The 12,479-nt window shown below is 44.8% G+C and overlaps 1 protein-coding gene across 1 annotated transcript; it reads left to right on the top strand.

Moving 5' to 3' along the window:
• Positions 1–9,253: 9,253 nt before the first annotated feature.
• Positions 9,254–10,579, top strand: LOC142471065 (vomeronasal type-2 receptor 26-like). Its single transcript, XM_075577863.1, has 3 exons — positions 9,254–9,310; positions 9,412–9,535; positions 9,628–10,579. The coding sequence occupies exons 1-3, from the start codon at positions 9,254–9,256 to the stop codon at positions 10,548–10,550; spliced, it is 1,104 nt and encodes a 367-aa protein (XP_075433978.1). The 3' UTR covers positions 10,551–10,579.
• Positions 10,580–12,479: the final 1,900 nt, after the last annotated feature.

Raw genomic sequence — 12,479 nt, 5'->3', positions numbered from 1 at the left:
AATTGGCTTTGCCATCCCCAGTGGGACAATCCCAGAGTTTAAAGAGTTCCTCAACAGCATCCACCCCTCCATGTCTACGGGAGGAGAGTGGGTGAAGATATTCTGGGAGGAAGCTTTCAGCTGCAAGTTCCCAGACCTGAAAAACTTAACAGGCGCATCAGTGACTTCAACAAAACAGTGTACGGGAGCAGAAAACCTAGAAAACATCCAGACCAGCTATAATGATGTCTCTGACTTAAGGGCAACCTACAATGTCTATACCGCAGTTCGTGTTGTTGCCGAAGCTTTGCAAGATTTGACCGACTGCCGTGAAGGAGAAGGACCATTCTCACATGGAAGATGCTCAGATATTTGGAGTTTCAGACCATGGCAGGTAGAGATCTTTAACAAACATAAAACTAGAGTACAGCATAATACAGTAAAAATAAAATGATATTAGACACCTTTTGATGGACCAACATTAGAGATGAGATTACAGTGTGCAGAGCTTTCCAAACCTCATAGGTTTCTTCTCTGAGAGTACTGTGGCAGCACAGACAGAAGGAAACATGTATATTCTTACAACTCCACGTCCCTCCTCATCACCTCAGGATATATATGTGTCCTTCTAAGTGGGCTGCTAGATTACACTTGAATATTAAACATATGAGGTTTGGTAAATTTTGTACATTAAGATTTCATCTCTGAAAAACTTTGTCGGTCTCTGTCACGATGACACCAACTTTTATCAACACATTTATATTTCTGGGTACTTGATTGAACAGAACAAGTTGCAAAATAAATTGTGATTTATTTCCTTAATAGACAAACACATGACATCTGCAGAATATACTTAAAACAACACTCACTGGGACAAGGGAACAAAATAAATTGTCCTTGGAACGAAAGAAATTGCCCTTTGCTTGCCAGTACAAGAAATGCAGCCTTGGTTTTAAAAGTCATGTGGTTATGTTGTTGTTAACCCTTCACTCCTGGACTGGTTGCTGCTGTGCTGGAACAAAGTCTTGCATCTTTACATCATGGATTATAATTCAGGAATCACACTGGGGATACCTGGAGAGCCAAAGTTATAGACTGCCCAAAGCTATCTTTAACATGTGGACCCAATCCCTCGTGGGAACAAAAAAAAAACACGAATAGCCAAGTTACCCACAGTTCATAAGACCGGTCAAAAGGGCTGTCCGGTGGGCAGGGCGCATGGGTCAGGTTGACGCCCATGCCACTTAGCATACCTGGGATACACCCATAACTTGGTGCCGCTCCGTCTGATTTTTGACCAATAAATGTAAATAGACTGGCATCTGTGATACCTCAAAATGCTGGCCGTGTATAACTTATGGGTATCTGGGTCTTTTCATAACTGACACCCTTTTAGACAGGGAGACTCTAAATCTGAGAGACCCCTTTTGAGGCTCGGTCATAAAAACACCTACAGCCCATTGAGACCCCTTTGAGGCGCAGTCATAAAAATACCTACAGCCCATTGAAATACCGGTTTCTCTACTGCCATCATGTGTCGGTTAGAGGGTATGGCAAGCAATGCATTTTGTCTTTTAACATGGCAGCCAGGGAATGGCTTGTAAATGGGGGACAAAAAATGTCTGGGACAGGGCAACCACAGTAATGCATAGCAAATCAGGTATTAACCCCTTCCTCCCCGTCACAGTCTTCTCAAAGGTATCCCAGTCTGCAAACAATCTCCATTTCTCCAGGCCACCAATATGGCATCTAGGACTTTGTACTACACTGGTCAAGACACAGAGCTTAGCTTTGGGGTAATAGGAAGAGTTATAGGGGTACATACAGAGAACTCCATTAAATATGGACTAGTAACATGATGTTACCTAAATAGATAATGTCCATTAGCTTACAAGAAAAGACAGGGGGTGCCAATGCTACATCCAATTGACAAAACATATATGGTAATAAGTACTAAGTTCAAATACTTCAATAATAATAATTACTTTGTTATTTAGTTAAAACCTTTGGCAAAATCATTATAAGCCTGCATACCAAACGTCAAGGTATAACCAAAAATGCAGGTCCTACACTACACTGTGAACCCTTCCTTTTACCTCTGTATGAGGGGAAAGAACCATAATAGGTCCTGTTCTTGCAGCAAAGTGAAAAGACCTCCCAAGTTAAAAAGTCGAGGAGGTGTGAGCTCTGGGGGGAGGTGCCACCTACCTCCATGCAACTGTTACCAGTCTGAAATTGATTAACACACACACATTCTCAGCTAGCTCAAACTCCTACACCCACCACATCATGAATATATATTAGCTTTCCTGATTTGAACAAAGCTAAATATATGCAAAACCAATGGTCGTTAGGGACTTCATTTACATATAGGCTTAATGTGAAGTTGGCACTGTCATGCGTTACCTTCAAATAACGTGGCGTAAAGTCTCTTACTCAAAGATGGCGTTACTTCTATCAGGATTCCTGAATAGTTGATTAAAGTTTAAAAAAAAAAAAGAGAAGACAGGAGAGGATAAAACCAATAGGTATAGGTATGATTGAACGAGCTGTGACTTTACACTTATCCTCACCCTATAACAGACCTATCTCAGGGTGTGGATGAGAATAACGAAACCTTTAGCTCTGACCTGACTAAGGTTCCATTCAATCCCTGCAGTAAGTATAACAGAGCTCTGGGCATCGGCGCTGTTACAGGGAACACCTCTTTAGCATACAGTACCATTACACTAACGCTCGTCATTAGCCCAGTCTGTTACAGTAACGCAAGGTCTCGTTGTGGCTTAAAACTGCTCATAACGCATCATTACTGAGATATGAGGTTTCCTGTTAGAACTCTAACGAGATGTTAATTAAAGATAAAGGATCGTTAAATATTTAACAGACTTTGGAGGATCTACCCTATAGTGAGCTATTCTATTGTGTAATAGGTGGATTTAAACGGTAGGTTGGGGTTATATAAAATAATATGAGGAATTATAGGGAGCGGTAATATGGGGTAATAGGATGAGTTATAGGGAGCGGTTATATGGGGTAATAGGAGGAGTTATAGGGAGCGGTTATATGGGGTAATAGGAGAAGTTATAGGGAGTGGTTATATGGGGTAATAGGAGGAGTTATAGGGTGTGGTTATATAAAGCTCTTGGAAGAGTTATTAAGAATGGGGTAATATAGGGTACTTGGAGGAATAAAAGTGGGGGGTTATATGGGGCAGTAGGAGGAGTTGTAGGAAGCAGTTATATTGGATAATTGGAAGAGTTATAGGGAGAGGTTAAATGGGGCAATAGGAGATGGGGACCAGGTATATGGAAAAATAGATGAGGTATAGGTGGAGGTAATATGTCAACAACATACCCAATTTGGGTATAAATTACCAGCACCTCTGGATGGATCACAAGGATTCGTTTGATGCATAATGACTATTAAAATGACAAACGTTGTTCACCCCCCCCCCCTTTTGTGCTTGGTGTGAACTTCATTTCTGTGGCAGAGTTCAGAGCAGGCAGCTCTTGTCCCCCACTAAGGCCCACTTCAACCGTGCTGGCCGGTCTTGCAGCCTCGCTCCAGCTAAGCCCCAGTCCACTGTCTCTCTCTTCTCTCCAGATGAGATCTTTATTAGATATGTCCACCCCCCCTATTTCCCCAGTCCCCCCTCCCACTCCCCCACCCTCTACCAGTATCTTTGACTTCATGATGGGGGCATATTGTCCTTGCAGGCTCTGTTCATTGTGCGTGAAGGCTGTGAAGCCGGGTCAACTGGGTCAGCTGGGGTCTGACTCAGTCACCGTCATGCTATATTCCTCTCTAGGCCAAGCAGTCAAGCATCCCCTCGTCGGCACTGCCGAGGACCTCGACTGTGGGTGAGTGGAGAGGAGGGTTAAGCATCTTGCCGCGCACATACCTGGCTGACCCCCTTAGTTCTTTCCATCCTAGCCATCTTCTTTCTCCCCTGATCATACTCTGGGGTGTCCCCCCTCCCGTCCCTCCCACCTTACTGGAGGAGTGTCTCCCGCTCTGCCTTTACCTGCTCCCTCTCACATATCTTCCTCATCAAAGTATCCTCTCGGTCCCCCTTCACTCTCTTGCCCACCACCTCGCTTCCACCGCCTCTCTCCCCCCCCCTCTCTCCCCCCCTCTCTCTCCCCCCTCTCCCCCCCCCTCTCATCCTGCCTACATCAATTTTATTGTAGATTTCATACACACATTTCGTTTTACAAATGTTAGGTCCTTTGCGTGTATTCCCTTTTCCCCCTCTCTCCCCCCGTCCCCCCCTTAACTTACCCCCCCTCGCTTCCCCCCCATCTCTCCCTTGCTTCTCCCCCCCATATACTTCCTCTGCTTCCCCCCCCCCCCCCTTATCAATTCCTCTCCCCTCCCTCCCCTCCCTCCCCTCCCTCCCTTGGCGTGGGCTACTTCTGTCATTTTTCAATTAATTTGATTTATTTGTGGGCGCCCCTGGACTCTACTGCCCCCAGCCGTCAGGTCTCGTGCTCCCTTCTGCGCCTCCTCCTTAGGACCAGCGGAGATCCACCGGGCTCCCTGCGCGCTCTCGCCACCAGGGGGCTCCCCCCTGCGATCCGCTCCCGTCCTTCTTTTAAGCTGCCATGTCGCTTCCCGCCACCAGGGGACTTCTTCCCTCTACTTCTTCACGAGGTGAGATTAAAATGGCCGCGCTGCCCACTTCCCGCCACTAGAGGGGATCTGCTACCCACCAACTGAGCCCTATGAATTTCTGTTTTGGGCGAAAAGGAAAAGAGAGAGAAACGAGAAAATTGTCACCTTGCAATCTAAACTTAGGGAGCTACTACTCAAACATAAGCAAGGTCATAACTCGGCTCTCCTCAAGGAAATTCATAACACCAGAATCGAGCTTAATCTGGCCTTCACCTCCCAGGCAGACAACACACTGAGTTGGTCCAAAAGGCTATTTTATGAAACATCAAACAAACCAGATACCTTGCTGGCTAATAAATTGAGAAACAGACACCCAAATTATAATATAGGGGAGCTGAGGCTAAAAACAGGGGCCACAACAGCTAACCCAAAACGTATAGTGGAGGAATTCAGGAGCTTCTATGAAGACCTATATAACGGGGAAAAAGGGGCACACAATGGTAAAACGAAAAGAGCTCTGAAGGAGTTCCTGAAGAGCTTCAAGGAAAAATGGGTGTATATAGCGCTAAAAGAAATATATGTGAATTGTTAAGTGATAATGTAATATAATAAATGAATAATAAATATTAATAGGCTGCCAGGTAACACTAACTCCAAGACCTAGTTAGCAATACAAAACACAAATACACAATACAGACCGGCGCCGCTATTGTCCAATGGTGGAAAAGGATTGTCCAATATGGAAATGTTCTCACATGGATGGTAGCTTTAAATGTAGTTTTCAGCTGTATCTTCACTGTGTGAACTCCATCAACATATGCAGAGAGAAGAGAAACAAGAAAAACACATCATAGTGCAGATATGCAATGATATAGTACACCAAACAAGACTAAGATTACACAAAACACATAACATAAAACATATAAGGCTGGCTGATACTAAGATAGATTTATTAAACACAATAAAATCGCAGGTGTGGGATCCGGTTGGTAAAAACCGGAGTCCTACTTACAGCACTGCCACAGACCATGAGCGGGGTTTTTTTTAGGTAGAGTTGAGACCGGCTGCAGCTCCGTCGAACACGTGGTATCCAGGAAGCTCCACAGTCCTGAAACCGGAAGTGCGACTTGCTTATTCTCCTGGAGCCGTCGATCAACCTGCTGCCGGAAATGTACTCCTAAGGGCGGATGGAATCGCCAAAAAGTCCCTCTTCAATGGACTACTGCGGCTACAACGCTGTCCTCTGCCACACTGCACAAGTGGTAATAAAAACTGCCCAACGCGTTTCGTGCGCATGCGCACTTCTTCAGGGGCTTCTGAAGAGCTTCACAACTGCCAAGACTAAGTGGTTCGGAAAGGGACACATTAGGGGCTAATTTTACGATAGAGGAACTTACCCAGGTTATTCAGGACCTCAAACCGTCAAAAGCACCTGGCCCAGACGGGTTCTCAAACCTGTATTATAAAAAATATATAAAGCTCCTTGGGCCTCATCTCCTCAGAATGTTTAATGCGGTGTTAGAAGGCGCCGCGTTCCCGGAACAGATGCTCCAAGCGTCCATCTTAGTAATATATAAGCCTGGGAAAGACCCATTAGATTGTGCAAGCTACAGGCCCATTCCACTAATTAACACCGACGTCAAAATGTATGCCAAATTACTGGCCAACAGATTAAGTCACATCCTGCCCAGACTCATACACCCAGATCAAGTCGGGTTCATTAAGGGTCGACAAGCCGCAGATAATACACGACGGATTATTGATCTGATAGATATAGCCAATACACGTAAAATTCCAGTTATGGTGCTGAGTCTGGATGCTGAAAAAGCCTTTGACAGGTTTGACTGGCCTTACCTGAGGGCCACGCTTGGAGAGTTTGGGTTTGGGGACCAGGTGATTAACGCGATCCTGTCACTGTATAAGGGTCCGGCGGCTAAAGTAATACACCAAGGATTTCCGTCTGACCTCTGCAAAATTAGAAGTGGCACTCGACAGGGGTGCCCGCTATCCCCCCTCCTATTTGCATTGTGCATGGATCCCTTGGCGGCCCAAATCAGAAATAACACCGATGTGGGGGGAATTGAGACCGACACGCAAACACACAAAGTAGTGTTCTACGCAGGTGATGTGCTGCTGGCGATCTCGAGGCCTCTCACCTCCCTACCGAACCTCTTCAACTTGCTAGGGAAATTCCAAGACATCTCAGGCTTTAGGATCAACCAATCCAAGTCTGAAGCTCTGAATATAAGCCTCCCGAAAGAGACAGAAAAATTGATACAGATCAATTTTAATTGGCAGAAAACAGCAGTGAAATACCTAGGTGTGCTCATCCCCAAAGATTACAACGGTATATATCGAGCAAATTACCCCAAACTGATCCGCACTCTAAAAGAGGACATCAGGAAGTGGGCGACCTTTTAGGATATCTTGGATCGGAAGGATCCATAGCATAAAGTTGAATCTCCTCCCACGCATCCTCTATCTGTTCCATACGTTACCGGTGCCACTTAGACTGAAGCACATACTCTCACTTCAGTCTGCCATCTGCAAATTTATATGGGGAGGGGAAAAGCCGAGAGTAAAGGGTATGATTCTAAAAAAAACAACATTGGCGGGAGGGCTGGCGGTACCTTGTTTGTTATCCTATTATAAGGCGGCGCAACTATGCCAAATCTCCCAATGGCACACAAGCCCTGATTCGAAGTGATGGGTAGCATTGGAGAGCGAAGCCTGCTCCCCAACGGAGTTGAAGAGCTTGATCCGGTTACCCAATAAAGCTTTAAAGCTGATAAAAAAAACGCTGGTATCGATGGCTAATTCACTGGCTATCTGGGAGGCCAATAAATTTAGGTGCTCTCTTACATCCAGAGGTTCGCTGATGACCCCGTTATGGAGCAATCCAGATTTTGCCCCAGGTTTGACCAGAAAGGAATTTACAATTTGGAAACAATTAGGCATTGTTAGACTTCGAGACCTAGAGGGTAGAATAGACATTAAGCCCTTTGAACAAATTCGCGCTGATAAGAACCTCCCCCTCTCTGAGATTTTCAGATACCTCCAACTGTGAGCATTCTATAATAAAATTACCCCTAGACCCCCACTAACCATGTTTGAAAAGCTCTGTCTAGTAGAGACTGATACTAGTGGACTCATATCGCAATTGTATAGAGAAGTGATCGGTTCAGGGGGAAAGGTAGATCAAAAACTGAAATATATGGACCAATGGGAGAAAGATTTAGGGGAAGTATTAGATGAAGAGGATTCGGATAAGATAGTATCGGCGTCTGCCAAGAGTTCTATATGTACGACATTGAGGGAGAACGCGCTGTTAATGCGCAGGTACCACACTCCCATGAAATTATCTAAATTTTTACCAGGGAACTCCACACTGTGCCCTAGACAGTGTGGAGCAACGGCTGACCTGTTACATATGCTGTGGTCCTGCCCGCGAGTCAGACCGCTATGGCAAGAGATTAGAGATTGGCTTCAGAGGATTCTTGACCTCAAAATCCTTCCTGAACCGACCGGCACCGGTTCTGAATAAAGCAAGTCATAAAATTGTTGCTTATTTCGCAACAGCCACGCGGTGTGAGATCGCAGCATTATGGAAACAGCCCGAAATTCCATCAATTCCCAAGATTCGGAACAGAATTTGGTTTGTATGCCAGATGGAAAAATTAACGAGTTTAGTTAATGACACTGGCAAAATTTTCCTAAAAACCTGGATGCCTTGGTTGGCCCAGCAGGACATCCCGGGAGTGGAGAAAGATACCATCTTGCTTTGATAGGTTCAGATGCGTTCTCCTTTGATGGTGGTCTAAGGTGGGTGCTCACAGATGAATGTAGGACCCGAGACGCCTTTTGTGAATAGCCTGTACGGGCGACTAATACCCCCACCGGTTTCCCCCCCCCCTTCCTTCTTGTCTACCCCCTCTCCCTCCCACTTTTCATGAATATGTGTTTTCTCTTTTGGAAGAAAATGTGTTGGTAGAAATTCTTCAGTGGTTATATCTGTATATGTATACTTTTGAAAAACACAATAAAATCAAAGTTATAAAAAAACAAAAATGATAAAACTTCCACTGCTTTCACTGAATTTCATTTGATAGCCCCATTGGTTTCAATTCCTTTACCAGCCCCATTGTCTGCACTAACTCTGAGCCTATGTTACCTAACAGAACCAACCTACTCTCTCCTCAGCTCTTGCACTATGTGAAGAAGGTACGCTTGAGACTGAGCAATGGGAGGGAGCTCTTCTTCAACGAGAACGGGGACCCACCTGCGGTGTATGATATAGTGAACTGGCAGCAGAGACCGGAGGGCGGAATAAAACCGGTCAAGGTGGGCAGCTACGATACCGGAGCTGCCATTGGACAGGTTTTCACCATCAATGCTAGTGCCGTGCATTGGGCGTCAGGTGGAAGGGAGGTAAGGTACTGCCATGGAGAGGAGATACATGTATAGGGAGCGGTAACAGGAGGTGTTATAGGGAGCTGTTATATGGGCGATAGGAGGAGTTATAGTGAGCGGTTTCTTGGTGCAATAGGGGGAGTTATATGGATCTTTGAATTGGGCAACGGGTGGAAATACTTGACATAAATGTACCCGCTCATTCATTTATTTACAACATGCCTTCTCTGTCCCACTGTGGTTCGATAAAATGACTCAACCTTTAACTTTCATTGCTGGTGACAACGTGGCATGTCCCAATCATCCAGTCTGTCTCAGCCAGTCAGGACCGAGTTTGTCATTTTTATAGTACTGTATCCAAGTCATATCTTCCTCTTATACACTTCATCCTTCTAAATTCTCCTCCAGGTCCCTCTCTCTCTCTGCAGTAACAGTTGTCCCCCTGGTTTCAGGAAGGCAGCATTGAGAGGAAAGCCTGTCTGCTGCTTCCAATGTGTCCTCTGTCCCCAAGGAGAGATCTCCAACCAAACAGGTGAGAAGATCTTAGAAGAACTAGAAAAAAAACATAAATTCTGGACATAATGTGATTGATTATTACATTCATTATTGTTGTCTCTCTTTCAGACTCTGTTGATTGCTTTAAATGTCCGTGGGATATGTGGCCCAATCTCCAGCGGGAAACATGCCTCCCAAAATCCAGAGAATTTCTCTCCTATGAAGAGCCATTGGGTGTCACCTTGGCTGCTACAAGTGTCTCCTCGTCTTTAGTCCCAGTTGTCATGGTTGGACTTTTTATTCACTTCAAGACCACTCCCATTGTCAGAGCCAATAACTACACCCTCAGTTGTCTTCTCCTGTGGACTCTGTCCCTCTGCTTCCTCTGCTCTTTGGTTTTCATTGGTTATCCCCAACCTGAGACGTGTCTTTTGCGCCAAGTAGCTTTCGGTATGGTCTTTGCCATGTGTGTCTCATGTATCTTGGCCAAAACCATCATGGTGGTCATTGCCTTCCAGGCCACCAAGCCTGGTAGCAACCTAAGGAAGTGGACCAGCAACCGAGTGTCTTATCTTGTTGTTATTGTATGCATTCTAATTCAATCTTTTCTCTGCATCGTCTGGCTCTCATTCTCACCTCCGTTCCCAGAACACAACACCCAAACTAAACCTAGGGTCATTATCATTGAGTGTAACGAGGGCTCCCCCATCGCCTTCTGGTGCATGTTGGGATATCTTGGCCTTCTGTCTAGTGTTAGCTTCATTGTTGCCTTCCTGGCCAGGCAGCTCCCCGACAGCTTCAACGAGGCCAAGTTCATCACCTTCAGCATGCTGGCCTTCCTCAGTGTCTGGGTGTTCTTTATCCCGGCCTCCCTCAGCGCACGCGGCAAGTACACCGTGGCCATGGAGGTCTTCGCCATCCTGTCCTCCAGCTGGGCTCTGGTGGTCTGCATGTTTGTGCCCAAATGTTTCATCATATTGTTCCGACCCGACATGAACTCGAGAGAACGTCTCATGGGGAAAGACAGAGGTCTGACTCACAACGTCAAATAAATGTAAAAACTGGATGTCTACTCAGACCCAATAAACCATTTCTGCATTCACCACTTTGTATATTAATTAAAAAGTTTTACCTCTGTTGCTTTTACGTAATTGTTGCTGGGTGAAAAACTCTTTTGGTAACGGAATAAATAAATGGTGGAGAAGAAGTGACAGAATAAATGTGTAGGTTTCAATTATTAATGATCAAGAGTATGTGCGAGTAAATTAATTACTGTAACAGTGAAGAAACAAGGAACACGGTGACACATCAGTGAATTTATGCAAATGATGTATCGGCGTACTCCATGCACAGAGAGAAGCCGCCTCTCCCTGCACAGCTCTCACAGGCGATTGCACTGCTTTTATTTACATTTTAATTCTCGTGTACGGGAGGAGGGGGTCTCTGGAGAAAACCACATACATTTTAATGGGCAACCTCAATGAAAAATATGCAATGCAAAAAAAAAAATACAAACAACGTTTTTCGTACTTTTGACATCTTCACCATCCACCTTCGATTCCAGCAGCAACAGCAGGAACCTCTTGACACTAAACGCAATGATCCTCAACAGCTGCTAAATTCGTCTTCTTTCTTTGTAATCCAATCCAATGGGGCAGATGTTGTCCCTTCAGCTTCTTAAACTCTAATGAGCCACGACAGGTCTTATGTAAGGCCTGTGACATCACATTTGAGTGTCAAATGGTACACCCCCAATCCGATTGGCTGGTGTACCATGTGACAGGGTTCTTCTTTTTTTTTAAAGGAGGTGTCGTCATCTTATAGAAGGTACGTCACATCCTTTAAAAAATAAATGGATGCCATCACATTGTACTACAATACAACCGATCAGATTGTGAGATATACCATGTGAGGCATCACATGGTACACATCCAATCCGATTTTTTTAATTACCGTGTGACAGCTTCCATTTTTTTAATAAGGATGTGACATCATCTTAAAACGATGATGTCACATTCTTTTTTTTTTAAATTGGTGCCATCACATGGTACTTCAACCAATCAGATTGGGGGTGTACCATGTGGTATATCTCACAATACGAACTTTAGAGAATAGGCCCCTAAGTGCACGTATACAACGCTTATTTGCTCCAGGGTTTTCGGTTCACTTGGTGGTGAGGGGACACATTCCACCTGAACCTGACCGGCTGGGTTAGATGCTGCTTCTCCGTACACCTCTTAGAACCCCGTACCCCTGCATCGGAATTACTGTACCTATTGATTTAATACAGTGGTTTCTGGTTATTGATGGTGATTGTAATATTATTCTCCACAAGATTTTTTAATATCCACGTGTTATTTAAACTTACCTCAACCGGACTCGGCAGCACTGACTCTGGACTCTGTTCTCCTTTGTGTTTAGGTCCTGATATTTCAGGACCGTTATAGCGCGATCCGTTACAACGCGAATCCGCTTATAGCGCTGGGCAAGCGTGGCTCCCAATTTTCGTACTTATGAATACTTTACAACACGATTGTTGGTGTCTTAAATACTTTAATGTACAATGCATACAATTGTACATTAGTTCTAGCGCGATCCGCTTATAACGCGATGTGATTCTTTGGATCCCAAGCACAGCGCTATATAGGGGGTTGAGCTGTAGATAGTCAGATGGGGCAGTTGGCACTCCGATAAATAAAGAGATAGTTTGCTGGTGCATGTCCCATAAGGATAATATAAAAATACGCTACCGTGTAATCCAGGGAATAAAGAGACAGAATACAGCGGAGTAGTATAGAAAAAAAAGTGTATTAGTGAAAATGGAACTTCAAAACACCAACGTTTCAGCCCTCGCAGAGGGACCTTCCTCAGCACCCTGAGATAAGGCAACAGGAACACTCCAAAGGGCAAAAACTCTCCTCTGGCATGTAAAAAAAAAAAGAGAAATGACATAAGGCAAATGTGTATTAAACAACGTAATT

The sequence above is a fragment of the Ascaphus truei genome, chromosome 20 (genome assembly GCF_040206685.1).
Source record: "Ascaphus truei isolate aAscTru1 chromosome 20, aAscTru1.hap1, whole genome shotgun sequence".
In the NCBI taxonomy this organism is placed as follows: domain Eukaryota; kingdom Metazoa; phylum Chordata; class Amphibia; order Anura; family Ascaphidae; genus Ascaphus; species Ascaphus truei.
Note: the sequence above shows the minus strand (reverse complement) of the source record. Positions and strands in the feature narration are given on the sequence as shown.